Consider the following 25,562-nt stretch of genomic DNA (forward strand, 5'->3'; position numbering starts at 1 on the left):
AGATTTGGGGGAGAGAAAAAAAAAAATTGGTTCACAGTTGAAAGATTGCAGTTTGTCAAGTTGGAAAAACAGCTTATTATACGAGAGCAACACAAACTGACTGCAAAAAAAAAAAGAAGCGTTAGGAGCAAAACATTTAGCATCTGACTCATCGCTGTGTAGGCTTGTTTGCGCTGCTGTCAATAAACATAAATAAAGTGGAGTTTATAGAAAAGCATGAACTCATTCATTCGGTTTGACTTGCAGGTTTTAAGAGAGAAGAGGTAAAAGCCATGTCTTGAAAAATAGATATAAATCTCCAGTGCGCAACATCCCAGTCTCTTCCCAGACCACATTCTGAATGGAATTCCCACTTAAAAAATGTTAAATACACAATGAGTTCTGAATTTTCTACGCAGATTTGACAGCGTAGAAAATTTCAGATCATTAAATCAGATCTGGACCTCTGTCCTTTGTCTGCAGGAGTTCATCTGACAAAGTGTGAAGCAGCTGAACATGCTTAACTTCAGTGTAAGAGTTGACGTTTTCACATGTAAAACTTCTACTGCTAATGCTAATTTTTAGATTGAAATATTGGTCACGAAGCTAAAACAAAGCATCCTGGGATATTGGAATAAAGTGGATATTGTTTGTTCTGATCGGACATGTCAGAGCGGTGAGGCGTTAGGGACAGCTTAATAATCTATGTGATGGATGTAAATACAAACTGAACTGTATTTACAAAAAAATAAATAAATCTAAATAGTTTTATTGCATCATTCATCATGTCAGATTGTCTTCTGTTTAAACACCAAGTAAATTTGTGCAGGAACCATTTTCAGCTAGTAAAGTTATATCAAATGATCTTTTCTTTCCCCTCAGCCAGGTTCAGCACTAGCATATAAACATGTCTATTGATTTCCAAACTTTGCATACAAATGGGAATTATGATGAAAAGCAAGGAAGAACATAATTCAGAATTTGATGCATTTATGTGTCAGGATTTTATAAGGAAATTTGACAGATGTTTTATTATCCATTGATATTGATTAGATTGAAATATTATTAGTTTGAAATCTTTATTTCAGCAGGACCAAAATTTTCTCTTAATCATAATCATTTGGGTGATTTTCAGGACATTTTCTCACAACCAGCCATGAAAAATCTCAGTAATGAAAAACAGCTTAGATTTGAGTTTTTTTGTTGTTGTGTTTTATCTGCGTCGTTGTCTGCCCGCAAATAACGACTCTGCTTCCAGAACCGGTCATGTTAATGATCAGACCGTTGGGATTTGTTTGCGCAGCCATCATCTTTGTGACGGTCAAAAGCTTTTAGACCCCAAGTGAGGAATTACAGGATTTATTGTAATGGATAATTATAAATTAAAATGTTTCATATTTCGTTGAGAAAGAGAGGACAGAGGAGCCCATCCCGTTGTCTGAGTATTGCTTTTTTCTTTTCTTTTTAATTTTGGGTTGAGGAGAACAAATGCAGAGACGAGGAAGGCAGAATCGTTGCGAAAACTGTTTGCTGAAAGAATCATAGAAGTAGGAAAGCTGTATTTTAGTTGGAAATATGAACTAAAATACAGATTCTAGCTCAAACAACAGATGTTTCGAAAGCAGAATATATAACAAATGAAAAATACGGACAAAATGTTCAAGTCCTAATCTTGTAAACTCAAAGGGAATGCAAAAAGTAGAGCAATAAAATTCAAACAAAGACATATTCTATTCTCTTCTCGGCTCATCATTCCATACCTGAAATCATCTCTTGGTAAGTAGTACACTTACCATATTATATTACGTTTTGAGATTTGGAAATACAAGCTACTTCGGAGGTGTTCGTTAGCAAGTTGGCCTCTGTGGCGCATCTTTTTCATGAATGTCTGCATTGGCAGCAATATACATGAAGGTTACACCGTCTGCCTTCTGGCAGAGCTTTTACTCTCACCTGTTGATGGGTATCTGAGTTTTGTAAGCTGGTAATAATAAAGTGATTTTTCACTTAACAGTGCTTAGCAATACGGCACTACCAAACACCCCAAACACTGGAGCCATTTGGAGGCAGCATTGGGAAACAGAACCAGCAGGAAACCTGTGGCCCAAAGAGTCATCCGTTGCCTCAAGTGTTCTGCTACACCGCAGTATTTTTGAGCCTCTGTTGGAAAACGTACAGGTGTTCGCCCCGTGAAAGGTGAATACATTACAGAACACAGAAGTCCTTTTTCTCCACTGCGCTTCAAGTCACGTTTATTAGCGAAATGTACACTTGGGAGCACAGCAGGGGTGCTCAGTTCCTGACATTACAGAACTTGAAGCCAGTTTCCTTGCGTCATCTGGTCCCCTAAAACAGCCGCAGCTCCTGTGTACTGCTGCCCAGAGCTGCAAGTAGCCGTTACGATACGCCGTGGGATGCGTCGTGTGACTGCTGTGAGCGCTACGTAACCGACTTGCGGGCCATTAATAACAGATATGTGAAATTACTTGCAGGCGAGATGCAATTGTATTACGGGCGGATGTGGTCGCTGGCCTTCAGCTTGACATGTCTGCCTTTTCACAGCAGAGGCTCTAGAGCACACATTAGCCGTGTGAAGAATTAAGAGCCTCAAGTACCCAGCATGTAAACAAATAGTACGGGGAGTAGAGGAGTGTTGAAATATTTGGGAGTTAGCAGGGAATACATTATAGAAACCTCCAGCCTTTGAATTGAACTGATGTTGCCTCTGACGAACTCTCAGCAGGATTCTTAATCTGAACTGTAATGCACCAAAGAAGGGTGAGATGAGTGGGAATGTGAGGCGGAGTGACTCAACTCTTTTTTATTATTATTTTATTTTTTTAACGACACAGCAGAATGAGGACATGTACACTCAGTATTTTCCAGTATGACATTTCATTCTGTTCTTGTGTCTAGTTTTTTTTTTTTTTTCTTTAGGGGACAGGGACATAAGAGCCACTTTTTTTCTTGTTCTTTTTTACTCTTTTCCTTTTGCTCGACTACAGAGAATAGAACTTGTAAAAGAAACACTGACCAAGAAGTTCAAGGGTGCTGACGTGTGTGATTAATAGACAAGCTACAGCAGTGTGGTTCTTATAGCCTAAAGCCATTTTCCAATTTTAGAACAGTGCAGACGAAGGAAATAGAAAGTCCTAAACAAGCCTGTCTCCTTACTTGTGTCAACCAGTGTGGGGATTTTTCTTGTTTGAGACGAGCTGAATGCAAAAGCTGGCCAAACATGAACAGAATTGAGATGATGTTGGAAGTCAATAGCATTTGATAATTGCTGGCAAAAGTATTACTTTTTTTTTTAATTTGAGAAGGTTTTCTTTTACATTGTTTACTCAAAGTGTTAAGGATACAAACATTTCAGATTATGTGCCCTGGTTAAGTTATAAATTAATTACCTGCTACCTCTAATTCTGTCTGTGAGCCATCAAAGTTTGAGTATTTAATGTAAAGATGAACTTGGCCCGTGGTAATTGTTAAATATATCTAAAATACAACCACTGACAATATGCTAAACCCTAACGTCTTAAGGCATTGTGTTAGCATGTTCTCCCAGTTGAAGTCATTGGTTTTCTCCAGGTGCTATGGTTTACGCCCTCAGTCAAAAAAAAAAAAAAAAATCCCAACAAAAAACCAGTTAACTACTCTTGCTAACCTGTCCTGAAGCATGAATAGTGTCTTTGCGTTGTTGTTTGTCCGGTGAGTCTTTGTGTCTTTTAATGGACCGGATTTACCCTTCAAGGGTTGCAACAGCCAATCGTCTAGCACAACATACTCCTCCATTTAGACCTAATTATTTAATGAAACACAGTCATATTAGAGTGTGTTTGTCCATACATGTTGTTTCTCCACATGTGTATTACATTGGTGTGCTCAGCGCTCTATAAGCTAGAGGTTATAAAACATCCCTTTACCTCCTTTGCCTAATCTCCCCTATATTTCATTTTCCTGACTTTCTTCTCCCCTCCGTCTTCTCTCTGTCTCTCCCCTCCTGCCCCATTGGGTATCGATGCCAAGGTCGTGCTTTCAGCCGCATGAAGGGCGCTCCTCGGGTGTGGATGTAGTCAACTATTCGAAAAATAACGACTTTGTGGTATGTATCTGAAAAATATGCTTGCATATGCATAAAGTTTACAGTCCAGAAACCACAAGATGGCGTCCTGTCATTTGTCTTCCCCACGAGCGGTGACTTAGCTATTTGTAAAGCTGTCAGTGTAATGATTTTTTTTATCGCTGTTGATGATGACATCTGTTCCCGTTGATGAGTTCTGTGTAACATGCCCCCGGATGGGATGTATCGTGTGTTCCTGGAGGTCACGCTAAGTGATAGTCAGAGTATTCCAGACCTGGTCTGTGGGACGTTTTATGAGGTATATTTGTGAGAGACAAAAAATGTGTTTCATATTGTTTTCCACAAATTCAAGTTCAGTCCTTAAGTTTAAAGCAATGCAGTTTGAAAGTATCTCCAGAAGTAAAACAAATAAATTAATAATAATAAAAATCCCCCAATTTTAGAATACTTTCATTATGATGTTAAACAGCAGAAATTATGAGTTAATCTTCCTAATATTTTTTATTTTGCTCACACTTGGCACCTGCTTATTGCCTTGCACTCTCAAGTGATCATCAAGTTAAAGGGAAGTTATTTTGCGCCACATCATTTGTCATATTTGTATTTTCTATGGCGTCTCTGCTGACTGTAAGAGTTGTCTGAATATTTTTAGACTTAATCTTTGCAATAAAATGCACATATTATTTGCAAGTTTTATTTTCTGAAACCTTTAAAAGCCCCAACTCCTTCTTATTTCTTATGTCTGTGTGAGGTGGGGGTTGAATAATTTCACAGTAATTCACTTTGATTATATCAGAATTTCTACTTGGTTCTCCTTTAAAAATGTATGTTTTCTATGACTTTATCTCTTTATGGTGTTTTCGCACCTGATTATCCATTTGACTCACTTCAATTGAGAACCAAAATTGTAAAATTTCCTACAATTTCAGATGGTGCAGTTTTATTTTCACTGTACCAAATAAACCAGACACTTTAAAAAACCTGTTCACCTCCTCGCCTGTGGCGGCGCTGCACTGAGAACCACTGGGGGGAAGAATAGAAAAACTACTGACTTCAACTTCCTTCCTCACAAAATGTGAACAAAAAATTTAGCTGTGTCAGATTTTAGCTACTGTAGGATTTCTCTTTTGTCTTTGGTAAAAGAGCATGAGCCATTTCTCTTGGTAGAAATGGCAAGAGAAAAGGCCATTTCATGGCATTCATATATGAATTCAAACCACATCCGAGTTCACTTCGGCTGAACCAAGGCCCAGCTTTTTACACGGAACAGAGTTCACTTTTTTTGGTCCAATGTTAGAGTTAAATTGGGTATTCTCACTTCCCCAAATGAAGCAAACTTTCTAGACAAACTAACAAAAGTTCAACTAACACGAATCAAACAGTTACAGTAACTTTAGGTGATTAATATTTTGTAAAATTTAGCTGACAAAAACTGTGGCAAACAAAAAAGTATAGTTGCTGATTAAAGGAAAGTCATCTTTCCTTTCATTTTCTAGCATATGCTAATATCTGGATTCAGCTGCGTGTTGAGCAACGAAAAACACAACCTTGACTCGCATCCATCCATATTTAAAAGACCTTCTTTACGACAAGAGTTATGGGCAAGGCAGTAGCAAGGCCAGATGAAGGAAAACCTTGGGCAAAAGGTCGGCCTGGTGTCCCTCACTCCAAATTCTTCCCCTTACAACACCGAGGGCAAAGGTCATGCTGCAAGCACAGCCAGAATCTAAAACACCAGCAGTAGATGTTGTATGACACAATAGCCAATTCCATAGGCCACTATCAACAAGATGAATAGCTTGACATTTGGTAAGAAAAGCCCAAATTACCATCTAAACGACTCTGCAGTGGTAATTATGATGATTACAATAGGAGCCGTGATCAATGAGATAATACTTTCAATTACAAACATGACATCTCACAGAGAAATAATGGGGATTGTGTTCTGCTGTTGGTTGTAGCTGTGTCCTTTGTGAATTGGATGATTAAAAAACGAACGGGTCAGAGACAATGGAACGGAGGACGACTCTGTATATCAAATGAAGCAACGCAGGCTCGCGATAAAGCCAAAAAAATACATACAAAATGCGAGACGAGAATGTAAATTTCAAGGAACGTTCCTGCAAACGTCTAAGATGATTACGAGCTCCTCGGACATCAACCAACGAAGAGCTCTCGTACTTCCGCTTCCTCTCCTCGGAACTGTCGGTAGTTTAAAAGCGACGTTTCGCAGCCGGGCGCGAGATTGACTCTCGACAGAGGTGAAGTGTTATGGACTTACAGCCTGTACCGAGTGCTGTAACCAGAACCGGGTTTTTTTGGCTACAGAAGGAGAGTATTCAGCAGCAAGCTAGATAACACCAGAAAAGCACTCAATAGCTTTTTTTTCTCTCTGACTGACTGGTACTCGAGCCTGTGAACCCTGTCCAACTCAATCTGTCGGTATTGTCATGGTGAGAATAGTACAGCGGGTTTTTGTGATAGGCTCCATGCTCACATGGACATTATCCCTCCGTCGCTTTCTCGTTCCCCGTCTCTTCTTGCCTCTTTATGCAATTTCCTTTTCGTGTCCAGATCTTCTAATTCTCCACTGTATGACAACTCTCTCCTTCTTCCTCCTCGACCGTTCTTCATTTCCTCATTTTCTGCACCTGTTCCTCTCTCCTCACTGCCATGCCCTATTACAATCCCGCCGCCCCAGCCCCTCTCGCCTGCGTTTGTGTGTCACTTTCTTGTAGCCACCTGCTCTCCGTGATTTGACTTGCATCAGCCTGTTTGCCATATCTTGTCATCCCACTTCTTTTTTTAGTGCGCCAAATGATTTCGTTCCTTCCTTTTCAGGGAGCGCCAGCATTGACGAGAGCCTCTGAAGTTCAGTTATCCAGACATTAGCAGCCCGAGGACACAAACAGAACGCGCCGTGAAATGCGCACGTCTCCTGGGTGGGGTTCAAAAGCGCAGCCGGGATGGGTAGCTTTCTGTAGTTGATGCTCGGGAGTCGTTTAAAAAATTTAAGATGTGTTTTGTCACATTGTTGTAAAATCTCCGTATTGCAGTGAGAAAAAGACATTAAGAGGAATTCCACCGCGTAATGACTAAGACATTGTTGAGAAACGAAACCCTGCAAAACAAATGTTGACACACTTCCGAGAGCCAGGGTAGCACATCTGAAACCGAAGAGGACGGGGCAACTAAGAATAATAAAATATTCTGCAATATATAAATTATATGATGTCCTAACTAAGAATTTTTGATCGGTGTCGAAATAATCAATATTTTTACATGTAAATTGTGCCTTCTAGCTGTGGGTAAAAAAAAAAACATGCAGCGTGCGATTATGTTAGTTTGTGATGAAGATATTGCTAGTGATAAAAAAAAGTATTCCTGGCTAAACAATGTTTGGGTTTATCACAAACATGTTCCTCAGATTTTGAGCAGATCTGTTCAGCTAATGCAAAAATAAACTTCCTATAATTTCTTTTTTTTTTTTCCCCCAAAGATGCATCTGCTGTTATCATCCTCCCTGTGCGACATCACCACGCACTGTTTTAAAGACCAAGCAAAGCAGATTGAAGTGTGTCCATTTTGGTTTAATTAACTGATTAATTGGTTCATTTAGCTTTAATTAGAGTAATTGAACAAAGTAATGGAGAGCGTAGCTATCATAAAGTTGCTTCCGCTTTTCTGCCAACCCGTTTCACTGAACCTGAATCCAACACTGTCCCCCAAACTCACGTTTTGTCCGTTTTCCTTCGGCTGTTGTCAGAATCTATCAAAGCATTTAATATGAGCTAAAAAGAGCTAAAGCTAGGATACACGCCAACACCATTCAGTAGCTTGCCATGGGTGCATCACATATTTCAAATGGCATGGTTGATTACTTTTCGGAAAATGTCCATCATTTATTTTCGACCTATCAAGAACCTTTTGGTAGAAAAAATATGAACAGCATACTCTGATCTGTAGATCTGATGTGCATGTGGAGGTAATTCAATCATTGGATTCAGGGACGTTGGAGTTGGGATTCATCCAAAAGGTTGCTGGACGCCACAACTCGACTCACTTCCTGTTGTAGATGGTTGCTGCAGTATTTAACAACAATGTGGAAGCATGACTTCATTTTTTTGTTTGTTTTTTTTGGCATATTCACGTCTAAAAAAGTTTAGACGTTAATATCAATAATGACTAGAACATATTTGATACTGGAGTTGTTTTAGGATAGTGTCAATCCAAATAGGAACTGGCTTCGCTCAGACTCGACAAACCGCTACGTTGTGTTTGTCCTGGTTGTTCACTGCAGGTCGGACATCAGCTGCTCCCAACCTCTCGGCAGAACCTCGCTTCCAAAGTCCAAGCTTTCGTTTTTCTTTTTTAAGTTGTTAAGGAAATATGGCTATTTTTGATTGTTTAATATAGTTAAGCTAATGCCATGTGCGTTTAAGTAGATCAACATTCCTATTTGGACAAGCTGATGCAAGGTAAACGATCAGAGATAAACATTCTCCTGGCAAGGCTGTAACTTAGAGCAGCCATAAAACACTATGCTCTTGAAAGGCTTTAAATTAGTAGGCCATAAAGAATATCTTCCCCGGCTCACAGGTCAGAGGTTGGGGGTTTCCCAGGAGCTCAGAGTTGCATCTGGAGTTGATCACAACTTAGGAATTTTGGGAACACTTAAGGTTTAATTTCTGATATACCTTTTTAATATTGGTAGCAATAGTGTGTTAGATTAAAGTATATTACCCAAGCTACAAGTACTAATCTAGTAAATCGAATGTATTTGAAAATGTACTAACTATGACAATATCGGAATCAAAAGAGAATGATTTAAATGTTATGTTTTACAGGTTGAAAAAGACTTCTATCTCATTATTGTTTGTGATAAAGCAAAGGGTCAAATCTTTGGAGAAGCTGACTGCAGAGGAGTAAGATAGGTTTTGTGAAAATAACTTATAACTTTAATAACTAAAATGACTCTTGATATTTGTCATTAAAACTCAGGGGAAGGTCTAAGTTTTTTTTCCAAGGTAGCTCTTGGTTGGTCAAAATAGAGGTACGCCCTATTTGCATATATTAACAAAGAGAAACGCCTTCACTAGAAAAAGGGAATGCGCAACAATAAGAATTCAGATAGCTGCCCTGTTCTGCTTTTAAGCAACAGCTGTCTCCAAAGGATCCTTTGTTCTTTTAATTCTTTTGTCTCAGGTAAAGAATGTACTTCTTTGTACTCTGAAGTTTTCTTGTTAAATTCATACGGTGTTTTCTATTGAATTAAACTCTGTATCTCTGTGACGTCATTGAGCCTCGCCGTCTGTTTTTCCAGCCGTGACGGCATCCGCTCGGGACCCGGCTAACAGGAGGAAAAGAGAGCCATGCTGTTTCCAAAATTTAAGCTAACCTAATAAATTTCCTTCTTTAATAATTTGGGGGCTCGTTCGGTTGCGGATTCTGAGCGGGCGGCTCTGTCACGCGCTGGCCCGGTTCGGCTTGGACGCTACAGTCGGGTAAGACTCTTTGATTTGTTTCCGTGTCTGCGACACGTGGGCGATCGGTGCTGACTGTTTTGGTGTGTGACTACAGGGATGGAAAACTGCAGATGTATGAAGGTACTTCTAAAAGACTTTGTTGTTAATAGATTTGAATAGACACGGGAACAGAGGACCGTGGCAGGTCCAAGCAGTCGGATTAACGTTACCGCTGTTATAAGGCTAGGTTTTAAGTGAATTTTTCCTGAAGGCTTATTTCTGTCCCTTCGAAAAAATTGGGAAAGTTTGTGTCTGGGTTGTATCACCCTTCTGTGGTAGATTAAGGACTGAAAGCGGGTTGTATCACCCTTCTGTGGTAGATTAAGGACTAAAAGCGGGTTGTATCACCCTTCTGTGGTAGATTAAGGACTGAGAGTGCACCCGGGTAAAATGATGCATCTTATATTTTTGTAACCGGCGCCGGGTTTATATTTTCTATTTTATTTCCCCCCTGTTTTTCTTAAAAACTGTGTTGTGTGTCTATGTGTTTCTCTGTGTTTCTTTGTGTTTCTCTGTGTGTGGCGATCTGTGCTTGTTGCCGCGACACGAGGCTGTTTGACTGTGCAGAGCTCTGCGTGTGTATCTGTGTGGCCGTGTGTGTGCGCGTGCGCGAGTTCGGGCTGGCTGTGTGTTTGAGCGGAGTGTTAAGTTGTTTGAAAAGCGCTGTGTGTGTGCTGATTTGCGTTGTTCCTGCTGCATTTATTCTAATATAAATATGGCAACGGTGTTGCGGAGAGATGACACTGCTCATTCGTACGGTTTAGGTCCGTGGACGACACTACGGGAACAGATTGCTGACTTCATTAATATTTATGACAAACAACTTGGTCTGGATTCGCTTCATGTGACGGCGGATGAATTGAAAGACAGGTTGGAAAATGCGGTCAGCATGAACAATGAACTCCTAAGTGCTGAAAAGCCGTTAGGTTTAATTTTGAATGCCTGTCTAAATCAGGCTTCAGCTGATAGGGATGCGGTGCGTGGTGAACAGGATGGGGCTACTCTGTTTCGCAGAAAGAAACTAATTAAGAAGTTGGAGAACACGGAACAGGACAGACAGTTGTGGGCTAGACTTCTGGTGGGTTGGCAGGGGACGGATCACCTTTATGGAAAGGGTTCGGTTACGAAGGCTTCGGACTCATTACATGCCCCGGTTGATCTTTCGGGGGTTTCCTCTGACCGGCCGAAACAGAAGTTTAATCCATCTGTTGCTTCGCTCCCACCCCCATATAATGACACTAATCCCTCTTGCACGGGGCTGTATCCAGTGTTGGATGTTCGGAGGGGCACAGCTGAATGGGATCTTCTGAGGGTTCCTCCTCAGAGTTCTTCTGCTCCACCGGCACAGGAGGATCCCGATTTAATGACGTCATACCCGGCGTCCCCTCTTGGTGTTCGCTCTGTTTCTGATAGTCTTCCTATGGCGGATCGGGTTCAACGTGAAAAACTTTGTTTTTCTAGATATCCTTTGGCGACTTCTTCGGGTGTGGATCAGGTTTCACGTCAGTTCAGCAGCCCTACACCTCCCTTAGCCTCTTCCTCACATGAGGGGGAGCAGGGGGAGGTTCAGTTGAATGTAGATGTGTCACTGGTTGGCCGTCTGGTTGAGGAGTCCCCACCCATTCGGGGAAACTCAGTGTCTTTTGCTCCTGTTTTGAAAGATGATGTGAAGTTTACCTCCGCTCCAATGCAGCTTCGGAGCGGACGTAATCTGTGTGACATGCGGAGAGGGGATGTTAGTCCCTCCTCTCGTGAGATGAGCACACCACGGAGGGGCGGTGCCACCTCTAATGCTGTCACTTTTCAGGAACGACTTTTAAGTTTAGGCAGGAAATCACAGGGGGGTATGGATGATTGGGACACAGACCTTTCAAATAGATCGGTTCATTCTGAGGCTCTGTCAGCACGTTCTGACAGTTCTTCCCATTATGCTATGCCTTTAATAGTTTCCCACCAAGGACAGAGATACAAGCCGTTTTCTTTTGGAGATTTACAGACCCTTATTGAAAAATTACCATCTTTGGTGGACGGTGCTACTCCTTGGTTACATGCATTAGAATCACTGACAGGGGGGTTGACCTTAGCACTGGGGGATTTCAGGGCAATTTTGAGTCGTTCAACAACGACAACAAATTGCCGTGATGTTGAGCTGTCAGCGGGAACTATGAACTGCCCTGATGAGACGCCTCTTACAGCTGTTCTGACTCCTGTGGGTGCGGCCTTGAGGGATATATTTCCCCCTTTGTCGCTGTCACTTATTCCAAAGTTTTTCTGGGATTCCAAAGAACACCCAAAAGTATTTTTAGATAAAGCCATAGATATCTGGAGGCGACAGTCTGGGGTTCATCCAGCTGTTGCTACATTAATGAGGGAACATTTTCGCCAAGCTGTTTTAAATGGTGTCCCTACTTCTGTCGCTGCTTCAATGGGGACAAACCCGGAGTTGAGATCTTGTGACCATGCGAAGTGGGAATTGCATTTGTTGCATAACATGCAGATTTTTCAGGATAAGGAGAAAGAGAAGGAGAGAGAGCAGGAAGATCTTAAGAATCAATTATTGAAACTTCAAATAGGAGAAGCTAAACAGAAAATTAATCTTGCAAAACAGGAACGACAGGAGGTTAGAGCTATGTTGGCAGCTGTTGCACGGGCTCCTCTTCCGGTGTTTCATTCTGGTCCTGGTGTGTCAGCTCCACGTTTTCGGTCTGGTCTTCCGGGGTGGCGTGGGGGCAGACGGGGTAGGCCTGCAGTGTCGGTCGCGCGAGGAAGGGGTGGACGCAGAGACAGGTGTTTCTATTGTGGGGAGGAGGGTCACTGGGTTCAACAGTGCCCTCACTATATATCAGATGGTGCGTTGCCGGACCTGACATCACAACAAACTCCGAATGCTGCATTGCTTCCGCAGCGTCCGGGACAGTTTTCTCAGGCTGGACAGTATTGACACACCCCGGTGAAGAACCTATGTCAGGGAGCTTTGGCAGATCCCCTGATTGATGTGACAGTGGATGGACAAACATTACCATTTTTGGTGGATACAGGGGCAACATATTCCACCATGAATGCTGTCATGCCTTCACATAAACTTTCTGATCAGACAATATCAGTGGTTGGTTTTTCTGGGGTGAAACAGACTCTGCCACTCTCCACGCCTCTGCACACGGCTGTGGGCAGACAGAAAGTGACACATCCTTTTGTATGCTCCCCCTCATCTCCCGTTAATTTATTAGGGAGGGACTTGTTGATTGCTCTGGGGGCGACTATTTTGTGTGGACCTGATGGATTACTTGTCACTTTTCCTGATGGATCGTCTCACGCCTGTTCTCCGGTTTATACCCATGGACAGTTTTTGCTGCAACAAGCTGAGGAGCAACTGGCTGACATATACTGGGGGCGTATACAGCCGGAAAAGACTGACCATGCTGGAATTCTATCTTGTTTTCTGCTTTGGAAGCCCTGGATTCAAGCGCTTGCTCCGTATGGTCCGACCCCTGATCTGCCCCATGTTACTTTGTTTTATGACCGAGACCAGACTGAATGGTTCCAGGAGCAGTTTGAGACACATTTAGCCGGTGTTGACTGGACTGTATTTACACAGGACATTTATGTGGCACCGGAGGGGGTGGCTGCAGCTGTTGATCTGACTCACGATCAGTCGTTTTGGTATAAAATGCAAGATGAAGCTGTTCCACATATTTCTTTGGCTCTCCATCCTGGCCATCAGGCCAGGGAATTAGGGGGCGTGGTAAAACGCTCCCTGGCAGTTTCAGACTGGCAGGCAACTGTTAATACAGACCTTTTTTTTCTCTCCTTCTACAAACACCTACAGAATAAAGTGTTCTGCTGTAGATTCTGTAGTTTTGGAACATCTTCAACTTCCTAGGCACCATGGCAGGGAGTTGACTGATCATCCAACTGCAGCTGCTATGTTGGCTTCTCTGCCTGAATGTCTGTGGGCAACAGGTCCTACGGATGTGGGGCTTGTTGATGTCACACCTGTCACTTTTGATTTGCGACCAGGCCCTCCTATTTGGAGGTCTCAGTATCCTCATAAGCAGGCGGCAGAAGAGGGACTAGCGGAAACAATTGGGGGTCTTCTGGAGGCTGGTGTGTTAGAATCTTCCACCTCTTCCTGGAACACTCCTATTTTACCGGTCGAGAAAAAAGGGACGGGTAAATACCGCATGGCATATGATCTCCGGGCGATTAATTCTGTTTTATTGACCCCTACGGTGCCAGTCCCTAATCCTCATGTTGCATTAACTAACCTTGATCCCTCTCAGACTTGGTTTTCCTGTGTGGACCTTGCTAACGCTTTCTTTTGTCTCCCATTGGCTGAGGAATGTCGGGACGTGTTTTCTTTCACCTACGGGGGTCAGCAGCTGAGATATACACGTTTGCCTCAGGGTTTTGCTCTCTCCCCAGGGCTTTTTAATCAGGTTTTGAAACAGCAGTTAGCAGACTGCTCGTTACCAGACGGCGTGACTCTGATTCAGTATGTGGATGACCTCATGCTTGCAGCACAGTCGTTGGAGTCCTGCATTGAGGCCACGCGACGTTTGCTGTCACACCTTGCTGACGGAGGTTTTAAAGTGAGCAGGTCTAAATTGCAAATTGCGAGAAAGCAGGTTTCTTTCTTGGGGCGGACTATCACTGCGACTGGCACTCAGATGTCTGCCAGTCACAAATCTGCTATTCTTGATCACCCTAAACCACACACGGTGAAAGACATGCTGTCCTTTCTTGGTTTGACTGGATATAGTAGGAACTATGTTCCTAACTATACTGGTTTGACAGACCCTTTACGGGCATTAGTCAGGGAGCATGGGACTCGTAAGCTCAACCAGGTTTTGACTTGGACTGTGGAGGCGGAAGATGCTTTTATCTCTCTGAAACAGCAATTGGCTGCTGCTGCCCAGTTGGCTGTCCCAGATTATGCTTCGCCCTTTTATTTGGATGTTTCTGTTACAGAACTGACGGTTAATGCAGTTCTGTTTCAGAAAAAAGGGGGAGACAGGAGAATCCTCCAATATGTCAGCACAATGTTGGATCCGATGGAAAAAAGACATCCGACATGTACAAGACATGCAGCAGGTGTGGGAAAAATGATTCAAAAGACAGCACACATTGTGATGGGTCATCCATTACAGGTTATGACATCACACAGCGTGGTGGCATATGTGAATTCACAACATTTCACATTAACTACATTGAGACAACAAAAACTGAGCAAAATTCTGGAATCACCTAATATAACTTTTGTACATATCGGAGCGAATATGGCTGACAGGATGCAAGATGGACAGCCACACAACTGTGACGAATTAGTACTGAAGGAAGAAAAGATAAGACCGGACCTACAAGCTTCTCCTCTAGAAGGTGAAGATGTGAAAAACTTTTATACAGACGGTTGCTGTTTTAAACATGACACAGACGGTTTGAGAGCAGCATATGCGATAGTGGAAGACTTGGGCAGTGAGTTTCGTGTTTTGAAGGCAGAAAAGCTGCAGGGTGCCCAATCGGCACAGAGGGCAGAAGTAAAAGCAATGGTCGAAGCACTGAAACTGGCTGAGGGAATGAGGGTGAATCTTTACAGTGATTCAGCGTATGTGGCTAGCGCTGTACATGTGGAACTTCCTCAGTGGCTCAGAGCAGGATTTATGACTGCAACACAAAAGCCCATAAAACATGAAACTGAAATGAAAGAATTGGCGGAGGCATTACTGTTACCTCAGTCTGTGGCTGTGATTAAATGCAAGGGACATGATCAGAGCAAGACCAGAGTTGCAGCAGGAAACGCAGCCGCGGATGAGGCCGCTAAGAGGGCAGCGGGATACCTGACATCTCTTGTGATGGTGAGTACTGAATTTGAACAGGTCGAACAAAATCACTTTGAAAAAATTATTTCTCATCAGAAAACCGTGTCACCTGAGGAACGATCAGTCTGGAGAGCAAGAGGTGCCGTCTGCAATGAAGGACTCTGGCGGGGACCAAATGGTAAAGTAATTCTTCCTCCAAATATGAGATTCCAGGTTTTCCAGGAAGCTCACGGACTCGGACATGTGGGTATTGCACAGATGCTAAAAAATCTAGAGCACTGGTGGCATCCATTTTTGAGAGACATGGTCAAGGAATATGTGAAAACATGTGAAATTTGTGGACAACACAACGCAAAACCAACTATTCGGCCACCAGCGGGACATTTCCCTTGTACTACACAACCGGGTAAGGAAATAATTATTGATTTTACAGACATGATAACACCCGTTAGAGGATACAGGTATGTATTAATGTGTGTGGATGCATACTCGGGCTGGCCGGAGGCGTGGCCAGCAAAAAAGGAGGACAGCAAAACTGTCATAAAGTGTCTGATCAATCATTACATTCCGACCCATGGATTTCCAGAGAAGGTGAGATCAGATAACGGCACTCATTTTAGGAACCAAGATCTGCAGAAAGTGGAGCAGCTGCTTGGATTGAAGCATTCTTTCGGTACAGTATATCATCCTGAGTCACAAGGCAAGGTTGAGAGGTTAAACCAAACTATCAAACAAAAATTGGCCAAAGTATGTGCACATACCAAATTAAATTGGGTAGATGCTTTGCCTATTGCTTTGATGTCTGTTCGAATGTCTATTAATCAAACAACAGGGTTCTCTCCATTCGAGCTCCAGACCGGACGGATTTTTCCAGGACCTGGGAGTCGCGTGCCCGGATGGAAAGGTGAACTTGCACATTTATCTCATAAAGATTTCTTTACTGAGTTACAGAGTCTGGCTGCGGAATTTGCAAAATACCAGACGGCACAGGAGCGTCCAGCTTCAGGACCAGTTCCAGGAATCGACTGGGTGCGCCTGAAGGTCATCAAACGGAAGTGGTCTGAACCTCGCTTCACCGGACCACACCGAGTAGTGGAGAGGACGTCCCATGCTGTTCGTCTACAAGGGAAAGGAGACACCTGGTTTCATTGGAGTCAGTGCACAGCAGCCGAGGAGCCACAACGTGCGCTCCGAGACGTACAAGACGAGCTACGACTTCAATCTTCGGACGAGGAGCAACGCCAGGTGCTTCCAGGGGGGAGTGTAGCAGGAATTCCTGCCACAATATCGGAATCAAAAGAGAATGATTTAAATGTTATGTTTTACAGGTTGAAAAAGACTTCTATCTCATTATTGTTTGTGATAAAGCAAAGGGTCAAATCTTTGGAGAAGCTGACTGCAGAGGAGCAAGATAGGTTTTGTGAAAATAACTTATAACTTTAATAACTAAAATGACTCTTGATATTTGTCATTAAAACTCAGGGGAAGGTCTAAGTTTTTTTTCCAAGGTAGCTCTTGGTTGGTCAAAATAGAGGTACGCCCTATTTGCATATATTAACAAAGAGAAACGCCTTCACTAGAAAAAGGGAATGCGCAACAATAAGGATTCAGATAGCTGCCCTGTTCTGCTTTTAAGCAACAGCTGTCTCCAAAGGATCCTTTGTTCTTTTAATTCTTTTGTCTCAGGTAAAGAATGTACTTCTTTGTACTCTGAAGTTTTCTTGTTAAATTCATACGGTGTTTTCTATTGAATTAAACTCTGTATCTCTGTGACGTCATTGAGCCTCGCCGTCTGTTTTTCCAGCCGTGACGGCATCCGCTCGGGACCCGGCTAACAGGAGGAAAAGAGAGCCATGCTGTTTCCAAAATTTAAGCTAACCTAATAAATTTCCTTCTTTAATAAAGTGTCAGACGCTTAAAGACACAACCACAGTAAAGACGGCCAGTACACAATCCCATTTACTGAGATTCAAATATTACTGCCGAAAGACGGAGCCAAGAATGACATTAAGACAAATGCTTCAAAGGTTTTATTGATGATGAAATTCATTGTGGTTGGTGCTGATGAGTGGATCACTAATGGATTGGTAGGGCCAAAAGCAAAATGGTGAAGGGGATGCTGCGGATGACCTAGATGATTATTTTTCAGATAATGCTAAGAAACCAATAGGATAAGTGAAAGTCGTTCCATTCTTGCTTTAGCAGCTTCACTGAACATATTTTTGAATTTGGTACGATTAAATCAAACTGAATTTCCAAAACCAGCTCATTAGTGGTTAAACCCCCAAGAGCCAGGGACCCAACAACTTGGTTAATATTAATTTCTCACATTAAATCTAAGTTATTAGTTTAAAAGGGCATTCGGGTCATTTTAATTAATGCCTCAGGTGATGGCTACTGGCAAAGTCAGTAAAATTGTTCGTTCCTGGGAAAATAACAATTGTGTTTCCTTATAGCGTGGTACTTTCAGAGGACGTAACGTTGTGTTGGTGTGGTGTGTGTATGTGTGTGGTAGAGGACATTTAAAAAAGTGTTCCACAAGTATATTGAGTACTTTTAAAAAAAAGTACTATTGTTTTTTTCTTTCTTTGTAAGTTTAATTCCTGTTTTGATTGTACTCCAAATTTGTGATCTTATTGAACTACTTAATGCCTATATCTTTTGGATGGTTTGAAGAAATAAGCCTCATGAATGGAGTTGTAGTTAGAGAAAAAAATATATATATTTTTTTGTTACACCGATATATACTGATTTATTTTCTTGATCCCTGTGTGATGGACCAACAAAATGTGTTCCACATCCGTGACGCACAAAAAAAATAGCTTCCACATCCTTTTATAAAATAAAAATGTAAGAAAGTGTTAGATACAAACTTACTCAAAATTACAGTCAACTTTTTGTAATGCCATCGTTATCTGCAAATGTAGCAGGAAGCCTTTTGGGATATTATCTTTAAACTTCTTTGAAGGTTGAAACTACATTGTTACTTTGCATTTGCATGTTTCTACGAATAAAAGCATCCACCAAATGCAAAAACATAAACGTTTAGAAAAAAAAATCATGGGCTTGAAAATCTTTTGATAATTTTTATTCGGAAACGTTCATAAATTATTTTGCTACCTTCATCTATTTGGTCAAAGCAATGTTTTAAACAGAAAAGAGCACATAAATAGAACCATACTCAACGTTCTTGAAATGTGCGACACAGGGAAAAGCCGCGGGTTCAAACGAAGGTGGAGTTCTGGCACTTTGGAAACAAACAAGCAAAAAAGCTAAGCAAATTTAGTTTACCACCTCAGCTTGGCAGCCACTCAAGCAGTCGAGATAAACACAGACGGCGAGACTGCGGGAGGCCTGCCAATAGAGCTTGAAATTACACAATGCATGGCACAGTATTTGGTAAGCATTAGACGTGCGCTCAGTGATTTGTCCAGGTACTGCTTCCTCGCCTCTCCTCTTCAGCCTTTACAATTATCGTTCGGCCTCAGAACAGTTGCCAATGCGATGACAGAGTCGGTGTAAAACGGCTCAAGTCATCTGTTTGATATTCACTGGAAGGTCTTTGGAACTCATTGCATTTTCTGCCTGATGTCCAGTGGAGCTCTTTGAGAGAATCCATCCCATCCCATCCCGTCCCCGTCCCGCGCTCCCATCCCTCCAACATACCTTGAAAGTAAACACTTTTTTTCCCTTCTCTCCAGCATCCGTCTTTTGTCTCTACCACATGCATTTATCATCCTGATCAATTTTCCATTGGAGGGCCCATTAAAAAAAAAAAAATCATTATTTTGTTTTTGCCTTGCCTGGCATCCTAGCAGTACCTCAAAACTTTTGTTTCTTTTTTTTCCCTTTGCTTCAGTCAGATGCATTCCGACCACGTCTCAGCCTCTCTGCACTCTCTTTTGGCGCAAGAAACATTAGTACTCACTTTGCAGGTTTTCATTAATTATTTTCTGTGGCTGTGACCAACAAACAACCTTGAGGACCCCATATGCCCTCTCTGTAATTGTCCTAATCAGGCCTGTACTGGCACATGTCTCTGTCCAGCGTTTCCCAAAGCCTTTTTATTACCACAACCCTTTTTGTTTTTGGTAGGCGTTCTTTTCTTTTCTTTTTTTTTTCTTCTTCAAATCCCTATTACCTCACCATACTTCTCCTCTGCATGTTTCCCATTTCTATTCACACCTTTTAACACCAGCACCCCGGAAAGGTAATCGAGTCGGCGCTTGCGAAAGACCTGGCAGCGTGTCCGTGTTGGGAGAGAGGGAGTAAATGAGAAGAACCGTTTGACACGGAGGTGGCCTCTGCTGGCATCGGGACCAACCGGCTCCGCGGCCGTCCAAAATCTCCCGAAACAACTCAGGTAATTAAATTAACAAGTCAGACTGGGTGTTCTTTTGATTCATGCCAGAGTTAAAGTCTTCTGCCATCACCGGGGACATTTATCCACTGCTGTATATCGTGTTTATTCCTTTAGCCATGTCCACTCGCTGTGTTTGTGATGACATTGCATGTTTGTTTTTTTTTGTTGCTGTTCAATTTTCATTTTAAAAATGCCAAATTTTAGCATACATACTATAGGGTGATAATTAATTTAGTGGCTTACTGTCAGCAGAAGATAAGATTAGCCTGACCAGAAAAGGGGTTTATAGGGTTTTAAAATGTTGAATTTTACTAAGTTGAAACAAAGCTGGAAGGACAACTTTTTGGGATGTGTATATTATGGCAAATGTTATAAAATTATTATCAAACATTCTACCAATAAAGCTGTGTTTTTTTACACCTGACAGTCCAGTAGAACAGGTTCCATATTGGACCAACGCTAAAACATTTTTTAGCTGGTGCGGTTTGCTTTTACCCCGCACTGTGTCAAACGTACCAAACCCTTTGAAAAACCTTTTCGCCTCCCTTACCTGTGCTGGCGCTGCGCCATGAACCGCTGAAGGGAAAAAACAGGAAAGTCTCAGAAGAAATAAATAGCGCAGCTTCCTTCTTCACAAAACGTAAACAAAAAATGGAAGGGCGTCAAATTTTAGCGGTAGTAGGATTTCTCTTTCGTCTTTCACAAAAAAGACCTTGAGCCATTTCTCTTGCTGGCACTAAACTCAATCGTTTGTTTTGGTTGTATTTACCCAGAATGCCCTGCACTATAGTCCACTTCCCACCTTTTGGAGCAATCTCCCATCCGCATGGCATTGACATATGCATTCAAACTGCACCAGAGTTCACGTCATCTGAACCGAGACTTAGGTTTTCAGGCAGATCAGAGTTCGCTTTTCTGATCCTAATCCGAGTTGGATTGAGCATTCACACCTCCCCAAACGGATCTGACTTTCTAATGAACTAGAGTTTGTTTAAATTGGACCCCAGATGAAATGTTTTCAGAGTTAAATTTTATATGTCCTCATTCCTGCATTATCAATGTTTTAGGGATAAATACAAAAATTTGCTAATTTAAGGCACACGTTTGTAATTCATGAAGTACGAAGTGTATGAAACCAAAATGGATGGATGGACTGCTGGGTGGGTGGATGGATGAATGATTAATGAAATGGCTGAATTGATGGACAAAGCGATGGATAAACAGATGGATGGAAGGAAAACCTAATGGATGGCTAAATGAATGGATGGATAAAAAGACAGATAGAAGAAAGTATGAAGGGAGAGAGAAATTAATTGATTAAGTAATGAATAATAGGAATGTGTGGAAGAGTAGGTGGACTGGTGCGACTTCAAGAATAACGTCTGGAAGAACAAAAACATTCCATGTTCTATTTTGTTACCATATTTTCCCGGGCTGCACAGAAAGTCTGGAAAGATCTGGAAATAGATAAGTACTGCAAAAACAACAAAATATAAAAGTCTCACTGAGGGAATGAGTCCTAACCTGCTGACTGAAAGTTAAAAAACATTTTGTCTTTAAAATTGACTTTTTGGCTTCTTTCTATCACTTTAATACTCAAATGTTTTGTATCAAGTTAGCAAAAAAAAAATGTTGCTATGTACCTGGCAATGTGTATTTGGCCTGAAGCTATAAGGCATGCAAGAGGGAACAGAAGGTGCAGCAGAGACGAGTTACGAGAAAAGATTTGGAGATATAGAACTTTATTGCCGATGGCTTATTGTCTAAACTCAATGTGCCCTTGACTGTCCCTGAAATTAAAGATCATTTTTAATCACTTTGATAATGGAAGCTGCTTTTTTTGTTAAGAGGAGGCTCTGATAGATATAAGAGTTTATGGGAGTTGACAAGGGACATTGCACTGAGGGCATTAGAACTGGCAGCTTGTCAAACAGCCCACTGGAAAAAGAGCAACGAATCAAGAGAGGAATGCTAAGACAGAGAGAGAGAGGAGGAGGAGGAGGAGGAGGAAGGGCAGCCAGCAGGTCATCAGACCGGACGAGTTTCCACTTTACCTTCTCCCCCCGCCCCCCACCACCTCCGCACTTCATCTTTACCACCTCCTCATCTTCCCATTGTCCATTAATTACAGTATAGGACACTGCCAGCCTGCTGATAGCTCTCATTAGGCAACAACAAATAACTGAGACACAAGGAACTTAATTAGCTGGGGACCAGAGATTGGTCTGCGGTAGAAGTAAGGAGATTTTCCACCTCTTAACAAGACACTTGGTCTCACGGGGGAGGATTTAGTGGGATTCCACATCCTGGAAGAATATCACAGAAATGTTTGTCCGCTCTGTTATCGGCGCTAAAGACGCAGGATAGCCTATAGCAGTCTTCTATATAGTCTGACTTGCCGATTTCAATACCAATTAAGGTTTTCATCCAATGAATGGAAGGATGGATGGATAGATAAACTGATAGATAGATAGAGATAGTAGAATAGAGAATGAATTACAAGGTAAAATAAAACTTTACATTTTCCAGTTTTGGACCTGCTGATCACTGATCAACACCTTTCTTGTTTGTTGGCCTACCCCGTTTTAGGACCTTTACCTCCAGAGGATAATTACTGTTTCAAGTTGTTTCTTAAAAGGACGGCACTTCATTCTCTTGGTTGTCCCACATCCTGGCGTCTCCATTTCTGAATTTTTAATAACCGACTCCACTCGCGGTGTCCGTCTTATTCAATTAACAGCGTTCATTTCCTGTGCCTCTTTCTCTCGGTGAGTTCTGGCCCGACAAAGGTCTCTTAATATTTCAAGAATTGTTCTGCAGCTCGTTAATTTATGAGCGACCCATTATGTCCCTGTCCTCTCTTTTATTTCATTTATTTATTATTGTAATCAAAAGGTTTGCCCAGACGCAGAATGCGATCACGAGGTTTGTGTGGACCTGCATAGAACACCACCACAACACGCACATATATAGACACACTTGAATGTCCATGCAGAGTACCAAAGCGATGATTATCTTAATTAAAGTCTGTGTCATTGGGAAATGTGCACAAACAAGCAATAACACAACAGCCTTTCCAGAGCGGCCCACTTCTATAACGAGTCAACACCGTGCGGCACCCAGACTCCGCTCATAAGCCTCGGCAATCAGATTTTCAGTCAATGGCGTATCCTCGTAAGGAGGAGGAAAATGGGAAAATGAAACGGTATAGGCAATAATCCAGATGGGAGGTTGCCGACGCTTTCAGCTTCTGTCAATAATTGTCGATATTTTCTAATCTCTCAAAATGACTCAGAGGGGCGCGTATCAGAAAGCATTTTTGGTATGCAAATGGGGATGCTATTCATCATCCAAGACAGAGGGGCTCAGGAGAGGGGCTGAAGGATGTCAGGGAGAAATGGGGTGCGGTGTAATTTGTCTCACCCCTGCACCCACCATCACCTCCACCCACCTTCCCCTCTGCTCCCCACAATACCCACCAACACCACTTCTCTCGATGCTTTTTAGCTTATCTCGCTCCCCGCCTCTGCCAGCCTCACCTTTGGTTTCATATTCCTGCCAATAAAATCTGCCCTACTATTGTCCTCCATTTACCAAACTCTGCTACAACGGTGTGTGAACCTTTTGTTTTTTTCCCCCTCCTTTCCCACCATCATTGACTTGATTTGAGTGTGTGCTTTTATTTTTGGAGGTTTATAGAGCAGAGATCTGTCCTCTCTCTTCTCCTTCAGGCCATGTGCAGGTCATTATAATATTTACAACCTACAGAATGGCTCGTGTGTTCAGAATACAAAAGGTATTTTTTTAATTTGTGCCCGGTGCTTTTATTTAACCCCCTTCAGAGACATAAAAAATTGTTCAATCCCCCTTGAAGTTCCTCCAATTCTGTATTGACACAAAATGCTACAGTGTGGCGTATTCAGACCCGATGTCCACAAATAAACTCTAGTTGCCTTCAGACGTTGCCCAAATGGTAGTTAAGAGTCAACCCGTGTGTGATATAATCTCGGCTGTTCTGTGAACGCCTCAGAGGTTCGTCAGTGTGAGGAATCGCCGCAGAGAACCCGGCGGTCTAAACAACAGAGAGACGACAGAAGACTTTGTGGTGGAGTAATGGAAACTAACAGGCATAAATGCTGGGCAGGTGATTAGTGAAATTAGGATTTAGTGAGTCTAATCGACAGAATGCGTGGCAGCTGCCAAGAGAATGGCTACATAGGAAAAATCAACAATAACCATCTAAGGAAACAACGGTTATTAACCAGACGCATATATAGACACACACACAAAAAATACAAATTATGGAAAACTCTAAATGTGATAATGAAAATTAGCCTTCAGAGTTGCTTTTGAACCATAATAAATGGTTGGCCAACACATTCGATGACCTTGATGATGGCACTCGTCAAGATGTAATGTTTGTTGTTGGTTTTGTAGTTGATGACTTCTAATAGGACTTCTTAATCTTGTGTTTTCATGATGTCAGTGCCTTGTTGAAATGTTCTGTACAAATAATCTCGAATGACTGATTGTCATTGATGAAGCATAAAAAGGTGTAAAATTTCCTCCACTACTATTTAATGTTTGATATCTCCTCTCGTCTTTTGCCTTTAAAAACAATTTGTCTAAAAAAAAAAAGCACTTTTTAACAGTTTTTACCTCTCTTGGGGGTGAGTTGGGGCAGTGTGTTTGGGTTTGCTTTTGATTGTGTAAAGTGTTATGGAAGGAGTTGCATGGTGCAAAGATTGATCGATTGATTGATTGATCGAAACTGGTCTGAGTTGAGCTTTGTACAAGCTAACGAAGCTTGTACAAAGCTTCGTTAGCTTGTTCTAATGAAGGACAAAGCCGAAAACAGGGCAATCCTAGAGGGCTGAGGTAGAAGTTTACCTTCTAGTAGGAAGAATGACCTAAATAATAAATAAAAGTATAGTGGAGTAGTTTATGTCAAAGCATATTTGTGCGTTAAGATGGTCCCATTAAAGAGAAATTCCAGCCGAAAATCTCTGACAAGACAAAGAAAAAAAACTCCACATTGTTCACAGAAGCTGTCTATCCGAGACTCCGTCTAAGGCTTGTGTATTCTCCTACTGCGTCTGAAAACGCCCCCCATTCCTCCTCACAGTTCCCATTTCTTCATTAGCGATCTCCTGTAATTAATGACATCACACCGACTCACACAGTAATTCAATAAACCCCAAATTAACCTGGCTGTTCGGAGTATTTTCCCCCCATTAGCTTGTTTCATTCCCCACTCCGTTGTCTGAATAATTAAGAAACATCACTGTCCATGAGCCGGGGCAGACGCGGTGAGCGAAGGAGCCGACGTCGCCGCCGGGGCAGAGCGGGATGATGGGGGGAATTACAGCCAGCAGACCCCCTGCTTATGATATCACCACGCTGTAACACTAACCTCATCCAGCAGGGCAGGAGGATGGTTTGTAGTGGCAAAGATGATAGCCCCTCCCTTCATTTCCTGCTACATCAGCCTGAACTAAAGAGTAATTGTGTTTTTCAGCAGATGGTTAAGTAGTCCAGTGCCAAATATGGGCATGGACCAGCATGACACGCTCTTCGGGTCATTAAATAATCCGCCATGCAATCAACGCTGATTGTAGCGATCACGAAACAACACTCCCCCAAAAAAACAACACCATTTTAGTACAATACGAGTGCTGGTTCTGGCAGCCACGTCCCAGCCGGAGTCAGCAATTTGACCCAATTGCTGACTGTAATTGATCTTCTTGGAGAAGCCGCCATGTGGATTTTGTTTTCAAAAGCCACGTTTTTACGCTGTC

The 25,562-nt window shown here is 42.2% G+C and overlaps 1 protein-coding gene across 1 annotated transcript; it reads left to right on the forward strand.

Annotated features, from left to right (window-relative positions):
- The first annotated feature begins 9,381 nt into the window (after window positions 1-9,381).
- Window positions 9,382-23,878, forward strand: LOC114156190 (uncharacterized protein K02A2.6-like). Its single transcript, XM_028036470.1, has 3 exons — window positions 9,382-9,666; window positions 15,498-16,679; window positions 23,795-23,878. The coding sequence occupies exons 1-3, from the start codon at window positions 9,643-9,645 to the stop codon at window positions 23,876-23,878; spliced, it is 1,290 nt and encodes a 429-aa protein (XP_027892271.1). The 5' UTR covers window positions 9,382-9,642.
- The last annotated feature ends 1,684 nt before the right edge of the window (window positions 23,879-25,562 follow it).

Source organism: Xiphophorus couchianus, chromosome 13, assembly GCF_001444195.1.
Source record: "Xiphophorus couchianus chromosome 13, X_couchianus-1.0, whole genome shotgun sequence".
Classification (NCBI taxonomy): domain Eukaryota; kingdom Metazoa; phylum Chordata; class Actinopteri; order Cyprinodontiformes; family Poeciliidae; genus Xiphophorus; species Xiphophorus couchianus.

What these genes read in the sequence shown, in the direction of transcription:
- LOC114156190 (XM_028036470.1), top strand. Translation starts at nt 9,643, where the DNA reads ATGGAAAACTGCAGATGTATGAAG. An exon ending in AAAACTGCAGATGTATGAAG is followed by an intron (nt 9,667 to 15,497) that starts GTACTTCTAAAA and finishes ATTTCTCATCAG; the next exon opens with AAAACCGTGTCACCTGAGGA. An exon ending in GGAGTGTAGCAGGAATTCCT is followed by an intron (nt 16,680 to 23,794) that starts GCCACAATATCG and finishes TGAACGCCTCAG; the next exon opens with AGGTTCGTCAGTGTGAGGAA.